This window comes from Coniosporium apollinis, assembly GCF_000281105.1.
Source record: "Coniosporium apollinis CBS 100218 chromosome Unknown supercont1.37, whole genome shotgun sequence".
Taxonomy (NCBI): Eukaryota; Fungi; Ascomycota; class Dothideomycetes; genus Coniosporium; species Coniosporium apollinis.
The window spans coordinates 28,420-47,214 of NW_006913299.1; the positions used below are offsets into that span (position 1 = coordinate 28,420).

At 54.7% G+C, this 18,795-nt stretch overlaps 7 protein-coding genes across 7 annotated transcripts; 4 read left to right on the top strand and 3 right to left on the bottom strand.

Annotated features, from left to right (window-relative positions):
• Positions 1 to 750: 750 nt before the first annotated feature.
• On the top strand, positions 751 to 1,626 carry W97_06992 (uncharacterized protein; the record flags this gene model as incomplete). Its single annotated transcript, XM_007784865.1, has 2 exons — positions 751 to 1,290; positions 1,372 to 1,626. The coding sequence occupies 2 exons, from the start codon at positions 751 to 753 to the stop codon at positions 1,624 to 1,626; spliced, it is 795 nt and encodes a 264-aa protein (XP_007783055.1).
• Positions 1,627 to 2,174: 548 nt separating this feature from the next.
• Positions 2,175 to 2,618, bottom strand: W97_06993 (uncharacterized protein; the record flags this gene model as incomplete). Its single annotated transcript, XM_007784866.1, has 1 exon — positions 2,175 to 2,618. One exon carries the CDS (start codon positions 2,616 to 2,618, stop codon positions 2,175 to 2,177), a length of 444 nt encoding a protein of 147 aa, XP_007783056.1.
• Positions 2,619 to 3,396: 778 nt separating this feature from the next.
• W97_06994 (uncharacterized protein) lies at positions 3,397 to 5,612 on the top strand (the record flags this gene model as incomplete). Its single annotated transcript, XM_007784867.1, has 6 exons — positions 3,397 to 3,604; positions 3,658 to 3,743; positions 3,793 to 4,050; positions 4,139 to 4,726; positions 4,802 to 4,939; positions 4,995 to 5,612. 6 exons carry the CDS (start codon positions 3,397 to 3,399, stop codon positions 5,610 to 5,612), a joined length of 1,896 nt encoding a protein of 631 aa, XP_007783057.1.
• Positions 5,613 to 5,910: 298 nt separating this feature from the next.
• On the bottom strand, positions 5,911 to 7,460 carry W97_06995 (RuvB-like helicase 1; the record flags this gene model as incomplete). Its single annotated transcript, XM_007784868.1, has 3 exons — positions 5,911 to 6,375; positions 6,458 to 7,005; positions 7,091 to 7,460. 3 exons carry the CDS (start codon positions 7,458 to 7,460, stop codon positions 5,911 to 5,913), a joined length of 1,383 nt encoding a protein of 460 aa, XP_007783058.1.
• A 779-nt stretch (positions 7,461 to 8,239) lies between these two features.
• On the bottom strand, positions 8,240 to 11,162 carry W97_06996 (uncharacterized protein; the record flags this gene model as incomplete). Its single annotated transcript, XM_007784869.1, has 4 exons — positions 8,240 to 8,307; positions 8,362 to 8,635; positions 8,692 to 10,978; positions 11,062 to 11,162. 4 exons carry the CDS (start codon positions 11,160 to 11,162, stop codon positions 8,240 to 8,242), a joined length of 2,730 nt encoding a protein of 909 aa, XP_007783059.1.
• A 1,042-nt stretch (positions 11,163 to 12,204) lies between these two features.
• Positions 12,205 to 13,674, top strand: W97_06997 (uncharacterized protein; the record flags this gene model as incomplete). The annotated part of the gene is made up of 1 exon (XM_007784870.1): positions 12,205 to 13,674. One exon carries the CDS (start codon positions 12,205 to 12,207, stop codon positions 13,672 to 13,674), a length of 1,470 nt encoding a protein of 489 aa, XP_007783060.1.
• A 3,741-nt stretch (positions 13,675 to 17,415) lies between these two features.
• On the top strand, positions 17,416 to 18,408 carry W97_06998 (uncharacterized protein; the record flags this gene model as incomplete). Its single annotated transcript, XM_007784871.1, has 1 exon — positions 17,416 to 18,408. The coding sequence occupies one exon, from the start codon at positions 17,416 to 17,418 to the stop codon at positions 18,406 to 18,408; it is 993 nt and encodes a 330-aa protein (XP_007783061.1).
• Between the last annotated feature and the right edge of the window lie 387 nt (positions 18,409 to 18,795).

Below are 18,795 nucleotides of genomic sequence, written 5' to 3' on the forward strand. Positions count from 1 at the left end.
TCGATAAGAGTTTGGATGTTCCAGCTGCACGTGATCCAGAGTATCTACAATTCAACAAGGGTGTCTGGTGACCTCTGCACTCCACTCACCCACAATAAAGATGCAAGCCTTTAGTGAAGATGCGCGCGGCTGCCCATCCATTGAGCATCTGCGACGACGAAGCGCCGTTTCTGAGTTGGAGATGGATGCGCGTAGCAGGCGTCCTCCCCTAATTGGAGCACGCAAGCCGGGACGCCGTTTGGCTGCATCGCGGATGACCACAGTGTGGTTGCATTCGTGCATACAGCTAAAAAGCAGTGCGCCTGCAGCTTCTGTACATACCATTCCTTGGCCCCTGGAGTGCCTTCACATGCTTGACGTTGAGACTGTGACCGCCCCGCTCGTCGGGGTCGTACAGCACCAAGTCGAAATGCTAGATATCCATGGATGCCCTCATCCCTCATCCCTCACCCCTCATCCCTCATGCTCTCGTCTTCTCTTCCCCAGAGTCCCCCTTTCGACATTCCGCTTCGCGCTGACTCGTTGACATCCCCATTATCACAGTCGAAGAGCCCCCAGCATATCGAAACCCTCATAGTCCTGTAACTCGTTGCAATGGCGCACTCGACGAGACACGTTGTGACAGGAATCAGCACAATTGTGAATTTCAGACCCATGAAGATTGACTTCAACAGACACTAACGCTCGGCGCAGTTCCTCATAGTGTTGACGGCGATGGCTGGGTAACTTTGAGCATCCACTCGATGTGGAATGTCCGTCTCACACTCGTCTAGTTACGCAGTCCGCAATATCCAACACTACTCCCTCCCCATCCCAGCCGGCTTAGGCGCCTTTACCGTCGCCCTCCCCGCGATCGCCGGTTTAGCGGTTGTGAACAGCATGAACTCCAGCCGTCGTCGGCACAAGCTCGATAGGAATACTTCACAGTCGCCGCGAAGGCTCCAAGTCTTTCTGTTCCTCCTCATCGTGTACGAGACAGTCATAGCGACATTGGCAGGCACACATATCACCCCTGCCAGCAACCTTCGTTGCGGCCTCGACGATAAGTGGCACAGCCTGTTCCACAACCGAGATGTAGACCGCATCCGCAGGATCCAGGATCAGTTCCGGTGTTGTGGATTGCACAGCGTCTACGACATGGCGTGGCCGTTTCAGGACAAGACTCATGTCAAGAGTCCGTGTGCGGAGTCATTCGACAGGCAGCAGAGCTGTTTTCCTGCATGGAGAGCTGAGGAGCAGAAGGTTGCTGGGCTTCTGTTGCTTGTGTCCATACTGGTATTCCTGTGGCAGGTAAGTCGAGATCATTGCAGATACTTTTCCCGGACGCTAAACGGCATTGTTCTCGCTCAACTAAACATCGCTCATCGACAGACGGCCGTTGTAGCCTCTCCACTCCCGGAGCCGTCCTGGTTGGACCGTATCCTCCGCAGTGGCAGATCAAGACAGGACGCGGAAAGCGGACAGGGACCTCGCCGTGCGCTCGAGTATCAGAGCAATCCCGAGCGCTACTCGGACAGCCTCATCACCGAAGAGGGTGGAGATACTCCAGTCGAGGTTCATCGACCGCAGGTTACGACAGCGAACTCAGAGTATATCACTGCGCCACCGCCACTGGTGGTTGATTGAGCGGCGCGGTTCAGGAAGGGAAGTTTAGGGCGGTTTAGGGGCAGAGGTTGGTTCCGCAATGCGCCATCTGGTCTGCAATATGCACGCGGTGCAACGCATCTGACTAGGAGCTCCAAAAGGTTACGTGTTGTTTTTGAGCGCTGGTAAGTAGGTCGGTAGTATCGGGGCGCCAAGTACTCCAGAAAACAGTTCAGCAGCTTGACTCTTGTCCATATCTACTAGCATGGACGGTTGGCACTTCTAATCGCACACAATGCTCGGCATTGAAGTCAGTTCATCGGTCAGATAAGACGATATTACGGCGCCCCTTGATGCAAGCCTTCCCTCTAGCATGCCCTCTCCTTGCGCCACCGATAAACAGATAAGTACATATGCAGACGCAAATGACCGACTAACAACGACACCGGAGACGCCCACGCTGATGCCCTTGACTCTATCCAAATGTTTGTGAGAAGCTGTTTCCCCCGCCTTCTAGCCACTAACCCACGGATACAGACCAAATGCTCAGTCTTCTTCCATCACCGATAACACCCTTGCCATAGACCCCATCAAAAATCCGTCACCCGCCCATTATAGCTCCAATCCCCCTCATACCCCCAGCGGAGCGGCTCATTCTTCGGTCCCCCCACCTCGCCCGTCTTCGGATTGACGTCGCCCTCAAACTCAGGCGGTGCTCCTCTTCTGATATTCGGATGTAGTTCCTCGCCTTTGCCCTCGGCGTTGACGGTCACTCTTGCCTCGGAGGATGTGGAGTCCGCTTGGTTGACTTCGGGGGTGGGGAGGGGCGATTGGTTGATCTGGATGCGCGGTTGGGAGGCTGGCGTGCTGAATGCGCCGGTTGATTGCTTCTGGAGCTGCTCGAATATTTCTTGCTCTTCTTTGGGGAGGGCGGGGGGCGCGGGGGAGGGGCGGAAAGCGAGTTGGGGGCGGGAGGCTGTTGTGAAGGTCCGTGTGAGGGGGCGGAGGAGCGGGCGTATGGTAGAGGAGCGCATTTTTGTTGATCTTGTGTGTAGATGAGGTGAAGTATGCGAGAGCACGCAGAGTAGGTGTTGGCTCTTATGGATCTCGAGAGGCACTTGGCCGTGGCGTGGATGTTTCTGGGGTTGGCAGTGATCATGAGGCATGAGGGATGACATAAGCGCTCCCGGCATCCGGTAGGGCTGACAGGGGCAGTTCGAGCTCGAGCTTGAGCTCGACTTGACTTCACTTACTTCACTTACTTCACTTACTTCACTTCACCTCACCTCCCCTCCAGAGTTTATGCCACGAGAGGACGTTAGGAAATGGTTCTCTACACAACCCGAACAGGACGATTCGTGGCTTACACCTGTCGTGTTCTTCCTGTTGCGTAGACATGTAGCAGGCTGCGCGAGCCACACGTGAATTGTGACTGGGTAGAATGTTATGTTCTTCGGTTTTTACACGGCAGAGAGGGGGGCCAACTGCCTGGAGGTGTTGGAGATAGCCAAGATGTCGAACTCACGCGGTCTGCATAAGGGAGACCAAGATGCGGTGGCAGGTGGATGTCAAGAGTGCAACATGAATAACCTGACCTTTCTAAACGGACCTTACCTTCATTCATTCATTCCCTCTTCGCAGTGAGGTGACGCGCATCATGCTTCGTCGGTGATACTCTTCTTCTCGCGTCAGAACCCATCTCAAGCTTCGACGACGTCTGCCTGGTCCACACTCCACCCTTCTTCAACTCCCGTCATCTCTCAACAACGACAGATTTTCGTTGCGCCTCCCGTCACGATTCCGTCAGCAGGTATGGATGCCTTCTACCTCACCTTCAAGCTGATCTGCCAGCTCTCTTTCTCTCACCTGTCTCACCTCTTCGGCGTCGCATTCCTTCTTCTCGCCCTCGCAATATGCACATATTTCGTCACCTTCACACCGCTTGGCGGAATCGAAGCATCTTCCCATGGCGTTTCCGGCTCTGATCAGTCGGTCATCGACTTCCTCCACGAAGAGCACGGTACGCCTGCCACGCACCCAAAGATAATTGCGCTCATTTGCTGACTCGTTTAGGGCCGGTCGTTTGCGTCGCGCCTGGATGGTACAGCATAGGCGACCCTGAAGCCGCCGCCGCCCTGCTCAACGCCTTCACTCCCAAGGTAGCTCATCTCACGCGCAGTGTCATTAGTGATACTAACAAATCTTCAGGATTGGCTCTTTAAGTGGTGCTCCGCAACACACATTCACCTGTTCGGCTGGCAGTCGAAGCTGCACACCTCATTCGAGATGACCAAGTTTGAGGACATAGACGCGAAGCCGTCGCAGTCATCTCCTCACATCCAATATGAGTCACATCTCGACAACTGTATCACCCTGTTTCATGCAAAACTGTCGGAATGTACTGAAGCTGTCAACTTATCACACTGGATCAACTGTCTGGTTTGGGACGCCATGAGCGCTGTCACGGTGAGAACCCTCCGAACAACTGTTGTTGTCGATGAAGTCTGGTGGTCCATTGCTACTGTAGCAGCGGCTGACAGCGCCTACGTTACAGGTCGGCCAGCCATTTGGGTTCTTGGGGAGTGACAGCAGGGATGTCCAAGACCTCATCGAGAGACTTGCGAAGTGGAATGCCGAAGCTCCACCCCACGGTCTGCCTGCGTTCATGCGCCGTCTTGCCTTCCTCCTTGGCAACCTACCTACGGATCCAGATTATCTCGAGTCTTTCGTCATTGCACAACTCCAGCAGCGTCTCAGCCACCAAGTTGACACAGATTATACGGACGTGTGCGACGTACTGGCGAAGTGCGTGGATAAGGCTGGGACAGATGGTCTCTACAGCATAGTCATCGCATGCGCTGCAAGTATCGTTGCAAGCTCTACTGCGACAGCCATGGGCATCAAATCGGCACTGTTTCATATCTACACCAACTGGCGCGTATTGGATAACATGCGCAGGGAACTCAAGGCCAAGGAGAGGGAGGGTTCACTGTCCGACATTATCACACTTCAAGAGGCTGAGAGACTTCCGTACCTCCAAGCAGTACTCAAGGAAGCTCTGCGAATGCATACTGTTAGTGGCTTGCCACCACACGTAATTGAAACAGACGAAATCATAAAAGGCCATGAAATCCAACGCGGCGTACGTTCCCTCCTCAGCTTTGGGGCAGGCTCATGTTCCAGTATCGGGAGTGAAGACGTGCTGATCCAAGTCCAGTCCAAGATCTCCATCAGCTCTGCGGCCATATACCGCAATAAATCTATCTTTGGCGATGATTCATCGACATTTCGACCAGAGCGCTGGCTCGCTGTGACTCCGGAACGCTTGGAGGGAATGAATCTTCACTTGAGACAGGTGAGTCATATATCCATCGGAGAGACCAAGTCCCGAACTCGCACTAATTGCTTAGTTCGGCGGCGACACCCTCGATCTCAACCTTGCCGGCATGGTGAAAGTCGTTCCGCAGATCATTCGCCGTTTCCACGTCGAGCTCGAGCGCGGTGTATCCAAGGATGATTTCTGGGCAGTCGGCTTCCAAAACTTCATGTGTAAGATCAAGCCGGGTAACCTCGGAGTGACACAGCACTATGTCAACTCTGGCCATAAATCGCACAATCAAGGTGACCACTATGACCAGCGACAGGGCCAGACTCGGGGCCGTGGTCAGGGACGTGGCGGCCGTGGCGGCCGTGGATTTCACAAGAACTCACGCTCAAACCAATGGAACAGCAGTCCAACAGTCGCAAAGGACGACACCAGTTGCAAGCCTGCCCCGCATCCTCAGCGATCGAGTGGACCCGCCCCTGCTCCCGACGCGGCTCAAAAGCTGTCAGCTTGGCACGCCCTGCCGACTGAGCTGAAGGCGACAGAATCCGCCCTGGCTGCTGCTCGGTGGCAAGAGGTGCTGGCTGGCCAGCCCAAAATCCCAAACACGGCTGCCATCGAAGAGAAATTCATACCGATCAAAGTCCGTGACGAGACCGCCACCGAGAAGGCCGTGGACCAGAAGGAGAACGTCCATCTGTAAGAAAAGAACGACGCACGAGCTTCGGAGAACGTGGCGACCATGGTTGAAGCATCTGCGCCAAATTAGTCGGATTAGGTGGTCTCTCGAAGGGTTTACGGCGGATTTGATTGTCATCAGAACTGGCGGTGTAAGATGTTGGAAATAGCCTTCAAAATGCTCTTGAATAGCTGCATGGATGCAATGCATGTAAACTGTCCACCTTGCTGGCGCGGTTTGCGCAGCCCAGAGACGCCCTAGCGCCGTCTCCCTAATTCTACAGAATCATGAAACCAAAAGATCCCTTACAATGCAAGTGACTCTATGATATGAATCCACTGTCCTCACTGAGCACGCCTGCGCTTCGTCTAGCATCTAAGAAAAGCCCTTCACACTCCTCCACATCCGCCACTTGCACCTCCTTCCTCCCCCCGACGCTCGCGAGCACGCTCGCTGGCGTGAGCAACTGCAGCGCGTACCGCAGACTCACTCGCACGCCCAACTCTGACACCTTCTCCAGCGCCCTTTCTTCAACACTCAGACCCTCGGTCTTGGCACGCGTGCTTATGATGGAGCGGACTTCGTCAGGCGCGTAGGGGTGTGTGGGTACGATGAGGAGACGAGCGAGCAGGTCGGGTGGGATGCCGTGGGCTGAAGGAGGCAGGCTGTTGTCTGCGCCTCGAATGGGGCACAGCCCGCGGTTTGAAGCTAGGATGACGATGGGGGAGATGCTGGATTCGAGGGCGCGGTTGAGGTAGGTGAAGCATTCGAGGTCGAGCATGTGGACCTGTTTATCAGAGAAACGAATCAGCCACCCGCCATATTCCCAGAGTCCGGGGGAGTGGGGGTAGGAGGAAAGATGCACCGACCTCGTCAATAAACAGCACACCAGGAATGAGCTCCGCGACATTCTGATCGATGTACTTCTGCACGACCTTGTTGATCTCCGCGCGCAGCTTCTCCGTAATCTCCGTCTTCTTCGGCTTCATGAGCTGGCCCATCATGCTCATGATATCCTGCCCGCCTTGGGGCCTCGCATTCGCGACATCCAGATCGTGCAGCGTGACATCCTGCACTACCTCCTTCTTCTTATGCACGTCGCCCTTGGGAATCGGCACGTACTCCTCGGCCTCGAGATCGAACTCTGTCGCGTACGCGTCGCTGCGGCCTACACGCTTCACGGCGCCGGTGTTGGCCTCGATGTAGATGACGTCGCCGAGGCGGACTTGTTCTTTTTGGATGGCTTCGTAGATTGAGGGGTCGAGCCGCAGTTTTTTGGTGCCGCGTGCGGATTTGAGGGTTATGAGGAGGTGCGAGATGGTGCGGCCGTAGCTGCCGAGCGGGTTCTCGGCTTCTTCGGGGGTGAGCTCTGTTACTTCGCCTTCGTAGACTTCTTTTGTTTCGCGCACGCGGAGGCCTGGAGGGGGGGCCGTCAGTCTGCGATCAAGCCTCCTCTCACCTCCACTCTTCATGGGGTCGTGAAGGGCAGGAGACAACCCTACCTATCGCCCGCCGAAAATTCTCCATAAGCGCCTCCGTCTTCTTCACCTCCGTCGAGTACACCTCACTTCCCACGATCGGACAGAATGGCACCTTGGTCCCCAGCTCCTGCGATACGGCCAGTGCTAGTGCCGTCTTGCCTGTTCCTGGGCCCCCCGCTAATAACACTGCCCGCCCTGACATCTTCTTCGCGCGGATCAGGTCGACCACCACGCCGCATGCCTCCCGAGCGGCTGTCTGCCCCACGAACCCGTTGCTGGTCTTCTCGGCGTAGCCGTCGGGCCGTAGCCCGAGGCCCTTTATGTGGGAATGCGCGGCGGTGCGGTTTTCGCGAGAGTTGCCTTTTACTTCGCTGATTTGGACGGGCGCCATCGTGGTGGTGGGGAAGAGTGTCGCTTCGGCTTGGAGGGATCGTGGAGACCGGGCTAGTTTCTATGCAGATGCAGGCGTCGTGATACCGGAGTTATGGTTCTAGTGTTGAGGGTTTGGTGTTGGCGATTTGGAGCTTCAAAAAAACGCGAAGTTGCGCAAGAGATCGACGCGAGCTTGTGACCGCAGACGTCGCGCCGAACCACCCTTGCTCCGCTATATAAGGGGATGAGGAATTCCGTGGACAGCGGCAACTGTGCTCGACGTCTCTCTTAGATAAAATTCACTGCCAATGACAGATCCAGCAAGTCCTGCACAGTCGTGTAGGGTGCTTGCAGCATACCGTAGAACATGGAAGTAGTAAGCATCGTTCACGTTCAATCGTCTTCAATCTGCACAGTAACAACGCTGCAAGCAGTCCCTTGACTTCGGAGTCTTAGGCTATTGTACAGATTATAGCCATCTAGCTGCAGACTGGATCCCTATCCCTTTTACGTGGTCACTTCAGACTCAATCCTCCAACCAAATCTCATCAACGTCATCGTCTCATTAAGGCTCCCTTATGTCCACGGAGGATGAGAAAGAGCAAAAGGCAGCTACTGTACATGGTGAATCCAATGTCGCTCAGGCCCCTCGGCTCGGTCCCCAGAATTTAGCCTTCTGATGTGGGGGTTTGGTGGGTGGTGTGTAGAGCGACCGCAAGTAGTCTTTGACAGCTGCAGCTTGAAGGGAAGTCGGAGCATTTTAAGTGGACAGACCGACCAAGATTCGAAGCCCTACGCCTACTCCTCTTCGCTCTCCGAACCGCTATCGGCGTCATCACCGCTACTAGACTCTTCCGTTTTCGGCGCTACACATCGCGTTAATAGGTGCTCATATCTGTCCTGACGAACCTGTAACTTACCAGGCTCTGGCGATTGCCTATAAGCACCAGGGAAGGTCTTGAGCTGATCCTGAATCCGCGCGATGTTGGCTTCCTGCTCATGCTTGCCCATCGGCTTGTTCTTCCTCGGCTTAGTCGGCGCAGCCTTCGAAGTACGCATAGGAGGCTCGTAGTCATCATCGACCGCCGCCGCCTCCATCGGTGGATGGATTTTACGGATGAATTTGAGCAGTTCATGCAAGACTGGCTCAGGGATCGCGTCGATGTCGAGCTCCAGCTCGTCATCATTGACAGTCTAACAGCATGTAAGTAAATGACATGGTCCTTTGCATGTTTCTCTAGAGAACCTACCTGCAGATCCGGACAGCCATTCTTGATGATTTGCACAGCCTTCCTCATTTGCGACTCCTCTAATGTGCCGATTGAATCCGAGATCTCCTGTTTCTGAGCGTAAGTAATCGGCGTAGTCTTGGTCTTGAGTCTAGGTTTTGAGGAGTTTGCTTTCGCAGTGCTAGGAAGACCAGTTGTACTGCCGCTTCGCTTCACCTTTGACATTGATGCTCTCGAGGGTTTGCCACTCCGCTTACTGGCGGCCTTCGGCGAAGCTCGTTTCGTGGCACTCGAAATGATCTTCTCAGCTTCGCCAGTCAGCTGCATGATTTGCCGCTGAATCTGGGCGAGCTTTTCTGTTTCGGTGCCCTGCTCCACCTCGCTCTCGTCCTCTTCATCAGAGTATCCACTGGCCGGCGACTGTGGTTCGGAAGCTGGTGCGTGATCCTCAAGCCATTGATCTTTGGTAGCCCAGAGCTCCTCGATAACAGCTTGGAAGTTTTTGCCCATCTTGTAAACACCGTCGCTTTCTGGGTTGAACTTGTAGCAGTTGTCGAACATCAAGTCAATGTCCGCCTTGAACTCCTTGGCGTTTGTGTATTGGCCGCCTTTCAGCTTCTGGCCAATCGTTCCGAGGTCCATCGGCTTCTTGATGATCTTGTGATATGTAGGAATATTAAGCGCGACCGGATCTACGGGTTGTAGAAACGGGTAGGAGTAGCCTTGATGTTTCCTCTTGGTGATTTCGTTGATCACCATCTCGCAGAACTTCAGCTCAAGCTGATACTTCTTCTTCTTCGGCTTTGCGCTCGAGTAGGGAAGGTCACGTGGAGGTGGGCGATGGATCTCGCGCTTTGGACGTCCGTCATTGGCAGACGAGTCACGGCGGATTAGCGGCACACCGTTGGGGTCGAGAGCAAATGTGTTTGCTGGGGGCGCAGCAATCCCAGTGGGTGAGCGTCCAGGACCTCTCGACTCCCGGCGGGGAGGTGGCTTGGGTGCCGTGGCTACTGAGAGTTTCTTAGCCTTCTTAGGAGCAGCTGCAGCCGGAGTAACGTCGCGACTTGGGAGCTGCATCATCGCCTTATCAATGTAAGCCTTGAAGTTATAGGCGTTGTAGGATACCAGGTGTTGGGGTCCATTAAAGGTGACACAGTTTTGAACCATGAGATTCAGATCGGAGATGAAATCATCAGCGCTGTTATATTGGTGGTCCTTCAATTTTTGTTCCATGGTGCTGATGTCCATGGGGTTCTTGATGATGTGAGGATACGAGGGAATGTTGAGCGCTACCGGGTCGACGGGCTTTAGGAATGGAAGAGCATCCTTGATTTTCTTCGCGGTGCGGAGCTTCTCCAGCAGCCATTTCTGCTGGGCGCCTGTCATAGGCAGCGAGTCGTAGCTAGGCGAGGCTTGCTGCGCACCAGGAGCCTGTGCTGCAGTGGCTATGGTACCGCTTTCTAAGGAAGCGCCAGCGGACGCAGGCAAGTCAGGCTTTTGGAACTCGGAAGCCGTTTCCGGCTCCGTCGAGATTTTGCTGCGCTTGGGTGAACGGCCGCCATCTTCTTCGTCATCCTGCCGTCTCCGCACCTGACCGGAGGAAGGCACGTCGTTCATCTCTTGGTCACCGTTCTTCATCTGCGGAACTGGTTCTGGACTAGCGAGGCCATCGCCTCCAAACAGAGACTCCTCCGCCGGCCTATGAGGGATTCCTGAGGTGTTGGGGGTCCGCGCGCTCGCAACATCATCCGAGGTATCCATGATGTCTGCGACCCCCGAGTCGAAGAGATCCATACCGGGGGATCCATCTGGGCCCGTCGCAATAGGTTTTGTGTCTTCGACCCCCCTTTCTGATGCGCCACTTGTTTGCGCACCAACTTCTTGCGCGTCGCTCGGTGGCGCAGCCTCGACTGGATTCGTCGAAGGCGAAGGCGTCATTTCAGTGCTGGTGTCTAGGGTCGGCTGGTATGCAGGGATTGACGTGGTGTCTTCGCGCATTTCTGAAGTCGGAAGATCGATGGATGGAGGGACACCGGGGTTCGTCGCGACTACGTTTTGTACGTCTGGAGAAGGTTCGAGATGTGGAGATTTGTCAGGAAGGAAGTCGGCGACAGGAGCGATGCCGCTGGAGACATCGGTGACGGGTGCAGTCACAGGCGGCGATGCCGGGTCAGTGGCGCCGTTCGTGGTTGCGGCTTCACTATTGTGCGTGACGAAAGCCAGTTGCGGCTCAGGCGCAGGAGCGGCCGGCGCATTGTCACCGGAAGGCGCGTCATCATCGAAGAGAGGATCATGATGGTGTGCAGTTCTGCAAATAGATTCAATAAATACATGCGCTTGAGTACAGGTGAGTTCAGAAGGAGAGAGTGCAAAGGAACGAGCGCGACTCACCCGTTGATCGTGGAATCCAACGCCATCTCGTCTGATGGAACGGGCTGTGTCTTGAGCGCAATGAAAGTCTGGTCCAATGACGGCGTGGTCAGGACTGCCATGGAACAACGTGAGAAAGGACGCGCTGGTACCCTGGGAGTGAATGCGAAGTAGCCGTGGGTGAGGATGCGACGCGCCGTGACGCGGGCTCGACTACAGCCGGCGCAAACAGTGAAGAAGCGCGGATAAGCTTTTCGCAGAGCCGCGCTTGCGCAGAACACCAACACCTGGTCTGAGTGCCAATGAGAGCAGCGCTAAAGCTGGTGAAGGCAGCGGGGCGCTTTGCAGGTTTGCAAGTGCGGACACGCGACAAGGAGGGGGCGGATGGAATGCGCGTCGATGGAGTTGGTGGGGGTGGCTTACGCGATTCCAGGCGCTGGAAACTAGAAAATACGAATCGAGGATCAGATGGAGATGTCCGACAGATTTATGCAGAGCCGAGACGGAGGCGCCAGGCGAGATTGTTCCAGGTCATGTGACACGAACCCCAGAGTTGATGATGTTGCTGCGTAAGCTTGGCGTTTCACCGCGAAGCATCTGCCTAGTCACGCGTCTGGAGTGCTGCGGTCGCGACGCTTTACGAGCAGAACCCGTCGGAGACAGCTTGGTCAGCTAGTGAAAGCGACCGTGGAGCGTGGGTTGATGAATATTCCAGAAAAGATGTTTGGGCTGCGGGTGACTGCGAGTAGCGGAGGGCGGTATTAGGATGATCCGAGGAGCGCGTCGTTGGTCGGATGTGAGATGGAACGCGAACCTTGGGTCTTTTTTGTCGGATTGCGAAGAGGGCCAGCCCGGCCTTTAAGAAAGCTGGCTCGGCAATGAACGCCCAATCAACCAATCATCCTGTCATCCCACCGCTAAGCCGCACGGAAAAGGGGGCGGCCTGCCTTATCTAATCCATCCATCCATCCATCCATCAGAGCCACCCCGGTCATCATTCATGGCCCCTGCGCCCGCCTTGCGAGCGAACGCAAAAAATTGTCGACGCTCGGTGTCAGAGGCTGTTCACCGGCCATCTCGAAGACGACTGTCGCGCCCCCAAACCTACCCTCCCGGATCCCACGACAGAGCTTTACCCGCAGCCTGCAGCCGTGCGCCCTAACTATGGTCGCCGCCGTTTCTTCCCGGAGTCGGCCGTCCGGCACCGCGACGAAATCATTGCAGCCACCGACAAAAAGAGCCAAGCTCTCACAGCAACCGTCCGAGCAACCGTCGAGTGGATTGGAGGGCATACTATCAGGGGCAGGCAGAGGGCAGAAGTTGACGGCGGTCGCAATAAACGGTGTCAAGCGTTCTGGCAAGAATAATGTGGATGAGTCGCGTGCCGTGGTGGGGAGGGGAGAGCAGAGTAATGGTGACGTCGACATGCAAGACGTCAACGGGGGAGAGGTGGTGGAGATTTCGAGTGACAAAGAGGAGGACGAGAGCGACTACGAAAGCTCCGCTGACGAACAAGCGGAGGCTGGGGCTGCCGAACGCCCCGCCGCCCATTCGAGCGATGTCCCCGTAAAAGACACAGAGATGGCGGACGGCGATGTGGAGGGGACGGAAGAGCCTGCGGACATTGCCGGTGCTGCGGAACCCGAGGAGCCATCATTTGGAGAAATGCTGCAAGCAAATGCCCCTGAACATATCGACATCGAGGCTTCATTCGCAGACCCTACTGCGCGGTCGAAGGAGCTAGTGCCCACTGTCGGCACCCGAACACTTACTGCACCGTCTGCTACATCTCTGGGCACGGTCCTGACACAGGCTCTCAAAACAAACGACAGACAACTGCTCGAGAGCTGCTTCGAGATGAATGATTTAGACAGCGTACGCTCGACCATTGAAAGACTACCATCGCCACTCGTGTCGAACCTTTTACAGAGACTTGCCGAACGCTTACACAACAGACCAGGGCGTGCGGGCAACCTGTTAATATGGGTTCAGTGGTCGCTAGTCTCGCATGGTGGCTATCTGGCAAGTCAACAAGATGTCGTGCGCAGGCTTGGTAGCTTGAACCGAGTTATCAAGGAGCGCGCCAGCGGACTACAGCCTCTGCTTACATTGAAGGGCAAACTGGACATGCTGTCGGCGCAGATGGAACTGCGAAGAAGTATGCAACGGTCCGCAGCAGTTGATGAGGAAGACGATGACGAAGGAGTAATCTACGTGGAGGGAGAAGACGAGGAGTCAGATGAGGCTGAGGTGGAGGTTCCTCAACCCGCAAAAGCGAACAATGGTGGCGTTCCACCACCTAAGGTGTTAGGCAAGGGAGGTCGACTCAGAGATTTTGAACGTGTGGGCGAGAGTGAAAGTTCTGGGGATGAAGGGGAAGACATGCCAACCACAGTCAGTGGATTGGACCAGGACGTTAATGAGGATGACGACGAGAGCGAGGATGAAAATGAAATGCTGGATGATGAAGCAGAAGAGACGGAGAATGATACTGGAGATGAAACATCCGATGAGGACGAGCTCGACGGAGAAGATCTCGACGGTGGAGAAGACCTATCTGAGAGCGAGGCAGAGGTGATACGGCCGGCGAAACGCTCCACAGCTGCTCTCCGGTCTGGATTTGGAAGAAAATGATGAACTTGAGAGAGTCACGAAGTCACATCATTCCTCTCAGTTTTTGAGCAGATCCGCCCTGCTGACCGTACGGATCGCGGTGATGTGCATTTTACTTCCAGGCGCTCAAAATAGTTAGTTCAAAGGTGATGATCAGGTTCCTATCACATATAATTGTTCGCATGGAGGAACATGGAACACCTTGTTAGGGCGTAGAGGATAATGTCTAGACCTGCTAGGGTGTTGTCCTGTCTGGACTGCACTGCGTTGGCTTAGATGAAGTCCTTTGGAGGTTACTCCATTGCTTAGCCTACTCGCTTCGTCGCTTTTGTTCTCGGTGGGAAGGATTAGTGCCGAGCGTCTACCAAGAAGCTACGAAGGGCTGGATACACATCAAGCAACCCAACTATGGTTCTTCAGAAGATCCAGAGTGTACCCTTGCCGGCAAGAACATCGCGCTCCTAGGTGTCTGGCACGTGACTTTATGAGCTCTAGTCACGTGAGAGCTCAACTCCCTTGCGCCGTCTCAGACATCACTTCTCTTAATCCACGATGAACACTTGCAAATACGGTCAACACCGTCCCAGCACGCACGGTTTCCTGTCCAACAGATGCTGCCTTGTGTGCTCGTTACAGACTTGACAGATTGTATGCGGAGCACATAGCCGGTTCAACATTGTTATGCCTATGTTCAGCTTCTACGTTAACTATCATGTGTTGCGGTATCTACGGGATCAGGCCCCGCAAAGAGGGAGCTATATACCTTACCTATCTAGTTTTACACCAGAACATGGCCCTCCCTTAGCCAATGTAATCCCTTCGAAGCTGTGAATAGCTGTTCCAGCTAACATGTGCGCCGCCCTCTTTCTTTGCTTTGTGTGAGACACGTCCAAGCTATGGATGAAACAGTATGAGGAGACGTCTTTCTAAGATGTCTCTCATATGTTCTGTTAGCAAGGTCCTAGGTATATCACTCTTTTCGCCGCGTATCTTCTGGCTGCATCCATTCGTTCTGCTGGTAAGAACATCATCCCTCGGTCCGTCTCCTCCTGTCTAAGTCACCAAACCCATCTGGAATGGCAAGCAATTCTTCTCACAATCTACATCGCCCTTTGACCTATCAGCAAGCGTTATCTTCGCAGAGCGCGCATAACTCCAACATGGCCCAAGAACTAGATCAGACAGGTCATTCCTCATTTCGGTTCAACGGCACGCCGACTCGCAACGAATGGCGGACGTCCAATCCGATTCGCAAGACTATGCCAATGAGGAGTCGCTCATCAAATGAGCACCGGCAGCCGCTTCCAGGCGGCTGCAGGCTCGACTTTCCAATAGCCATGCGTATCGTGGCGAGGCTTTTAAGAGGTCTCAAGACTGCTCGTAGAACAATAAGAGCAGTCAGGATGAGTGTCATATACATGAAGTACCCCTCGACTGGCGACTTCCTACTTCCTTTACCTAATCCGAGGCTCCAAGGTGCGGATCCTTTCATGCCCTCAAATTTGGATGGGACCCTGGAAACAGGTGCTGCGTCACGTAACCAGCGGCCTGCGGACGAGGTCTCCCAGGCCTCTTTTGCCAACCGCATGGCCGCTATGGCCGTACGCCGGGCAGAGAACACCAATGGCGGAGTTCGTTCTACCGGAAGCAGTGAACTCCCGCTGCGGTCCAAACCTTGCGCTCAGGATACGGAGTTTTCGGGCATGGTCGAGCGCGATACTTGGCCAGACAGAGCTCAGTGCTCGGCTGAAGACATGCCTGCGCCATTGAAAGTTCAAAAGAATCGTTCCTATCTCTCCGATCATGCACCCTTAACAGAGGGTCCAGTCCGGCTACTTGAACAAAAGAGCTTCGCTTCGTTGCGAAGTTGCGCTGGTGCACCAGAGTCGATCTCCAGATTGCCGCGTCATTACGCGCGCCATGGACCAGTGTTTCTTCCAGAAGACGAGACAGCGCAACGGATAAGCTGGAGTGACGTCCCGAAAGTGTTCCGCTCTCTGTTACCCGAGGATTCGGATGCAGAGGATGCTCCTGCATTGCCACAAGAACGCTTCCCGGCACCATGGACGACACAGCATTCAGGGAAGCAGGCAGTCGAGCAGCGCACCCACGAGGAGCAGGCTCCTAGTCAAGCGGCTCTGAGGCAAGAGGCACTAGAAGCGGATATCTTGGCGCTGCTGCGTTCCATGTCGAATCCAGCACAATGTGGACTACCTGTCAGTACCAAACGGGAGAACCCTACCGAAGGGGCCTGTGAAAGAGACGCTTCGTCCAGGCTCGGTGTAAAACCAAGCGCGGAGCATTCTGCCGTGTGCATACCCGGTACGTCCGCTTGTAAGGAACCTCAGCTGGAAACGGTTAGCGCCAAACATGTATCCCAGAGTCAAGGGTACGTTTCTTCAGAGACTGGTCCTGGAAGCCAGATTCTCCCAGCATCAAACGAGCACCGCTGCAACATGATGACTGAAGGACGCCTGAAATCTCGGCCATGCCCCACCGATAGTCTGACCACAAACTTCAGAGGGCGGCGACACTTTCGATACGATAGTGCGTCATCGTTCCATTACTATGATACTGCTTCTACGATCAGCTTGGAACCTCAGTCCTCCCAAGAATTGTTTCAAGACAGCAACCTTGTTCCACCAGAAGTACGCCTTGAGAATTGGGCAAGGTCTGCGGACACTCTGATAAGCGACGGCATAATGAACGAAGACTTCGTGCTCTCCGTGACAGTCCAGTCGGAGTACACGGATTGGAAAAGGAAGATCGAGGCATGCACATACCCTCGACGGGATTCGATTCCTGAAGGCGCCCCTCCGGCCCGCAGGGTCAGGTTCTCCAATTTCTGCATGAGTCGGGCAGAGAAATATCTAGCGTATACGAGCGGTGTCCGCCAGGTCCTCTCCGGAGAGAAAATGCATGTGTTGCGACCGCTAAAGGAGCTTATGAAAGACTCCAAGTCCTCATTTCGCCGCAGGTGCAGAGCGTCGCAAGGCGCAGTTCAACCCTTCGAAGGTACGTGAAGGGATTGGTACGCCGCTCAGAAAGTCATGGGCGTCCTCTCCGTGCCTTGCGTGCCCGAAAACTGAGTTTTCTCCTCTTCCTGCCGCGAGATCCTTCATTGTAATGAGCTGCTTGCGTAGGCATGCGCTTGCGGGCGAGCGCTGCCTTGCTGAGCTGCATTCTTTGTTCCTTCTATATATAAACACATCCAAATATCGTTCCGTTCTCACTAAATATAATGCGATTTTCCAAGATGGGCAGGGTAAACATAGCGGTCCAGCCTAGCGGTCCCTCGCCGGCCTGCTGAAGATGCCACGCTTGCACACATAACAAGGATACCGCCAGTGCCTCATTCAAGCGGCAAACTGGGAAGCATGTGAGACCATCTCACACGGCTTTGGAGTTTTTGCAATACGCACAAAGCATCCGTAGCGGGTTACACAATGCCTTTGTCCAGCTGTGTATCTGCACAGCGCGCCCTCATTGTTTCTCAACACTGGAAAACAATGGCCTTGTGCTTGCACTTCGACATTCATACCAGCGTAGCTTCAGGAATAATGTGTGAACGTGCAACACAGTGTAGGTCATTGAAGGTCTCAACACAGAATTTAAATACTTAACAGCAGCTGGCTATCTGTTCCTCCTCCGAAAAAAACCACTCGTTCTCTCAGAAAGATTCCGAATCAAAGCCAGCTTTCCACCGTCGCATCCAAGGATCAAAAGAAAATCTCAAAACACTCACTCAAGAGAACCACCACGATGACTTACGGCAGCAACAGTAACAAGGAATCTTTCGCAGCTCGTCAGAGGAGAGCAGGTCTCCCTCGGCACAACACCAACCAGCAGCCTGCTGGTAACGACCACGCATACCATGCGTACCTCGAGGAGCACTACACCCTCGCGATGAGGAAGCCTCTTGAAGGCCCTCAACGACGGCGTCCGACAGCAGAACTCCGGGTAAGGGACAGCGTCATCGACTTCGCTCAGGCGAGTCACTTCATGGGGCAGGCGCCCGAGCATCGCCCTGCAGCCCCAAGTCCCGAAAACAAGCGTAATGTAAACATACGGGACAGTGTGCTTGACTTCGCGCAAGTCAACCACTTCATGGGGTTTGCTCCCGGGTTTACACCCGCCGAGGAGAAGAGCGAGGAAGAGTCCTTGTACAGCTCCACGGCCCCATCGGCTTCTCCCTTCGCTCCTGGTCGTCCGCGGCGATCACCTAGTCCGCTCGCGAGGGCAGTCAGTCCCCTTGAGCCCACGGTCAAGGTCAATGCTATTGTTCGCGTCAATGGTATCGACAGTGATTTCGACGAATGGGGAAATCGACGATGCACTCAACCCGCTGCGGTGCATGAGAGGACACAGGTACGCTTCCGAGCTCTGGCGAAGCATAAGACACCCCCTCCTCGCCCGGCGCGGCCGGCTCGTGCCATAACGCAGCCGCAAAACGCGCCGACTTATAGTCTTTTCCCGCCGGTCCGCCCAACTCCCGCTCGGCCTCCACCGCCGGCGAGAGCGGTGCAGACCACGAGGCCCCAAGCGAGCAGGAGGACGGACCCGAGCGTCCATCCTCTAGAATACGCGAGGTCTGTCCCGACTGGCTTTCACGGCGACTTCTCCGATCGTCGTAACCAGATTTATGGGGGAGCTCCCGGCTCTGGCAAGGATGAGTTGCGGGAAGCGGAGGAGAAGCGTCGAGCGAAGAAGGAGAAGGGCTTCTTCCGGGGCTTGTTCGGTATCAAGAAGAAGTGAGGGCTGAACATGGCGAGGGGGGAGGGTTTGGTGATTGGGAGGTTCTATATACTTTGACAGTTCCGCGACCGTGAGAGCTTTCTGAGGTAGTATAAATATCTACTTTATAATCTGATATTGAGCTCTCCGTGCTTCAACTGTCTTCGAGCGATGAAGTGCTACACAACATGCAGCCTCAATATTGTTGTGAGCGCGAAATTGGAAATTGACGAGGAGTTCAGCACAGTTTGCAGCTGGCCTGGAGGTTACAATGAAATGTACGCCTTAGCTGTAGAGCCTATGATGATGTACGAATGGAGTAGATAGGGAATGATTCAAGAAAATGGTGCGAATTGCAGTATCCTACGCCCAGAGTCCCTTAGTTCTTGGTATCGTTGCCAGGAGCAT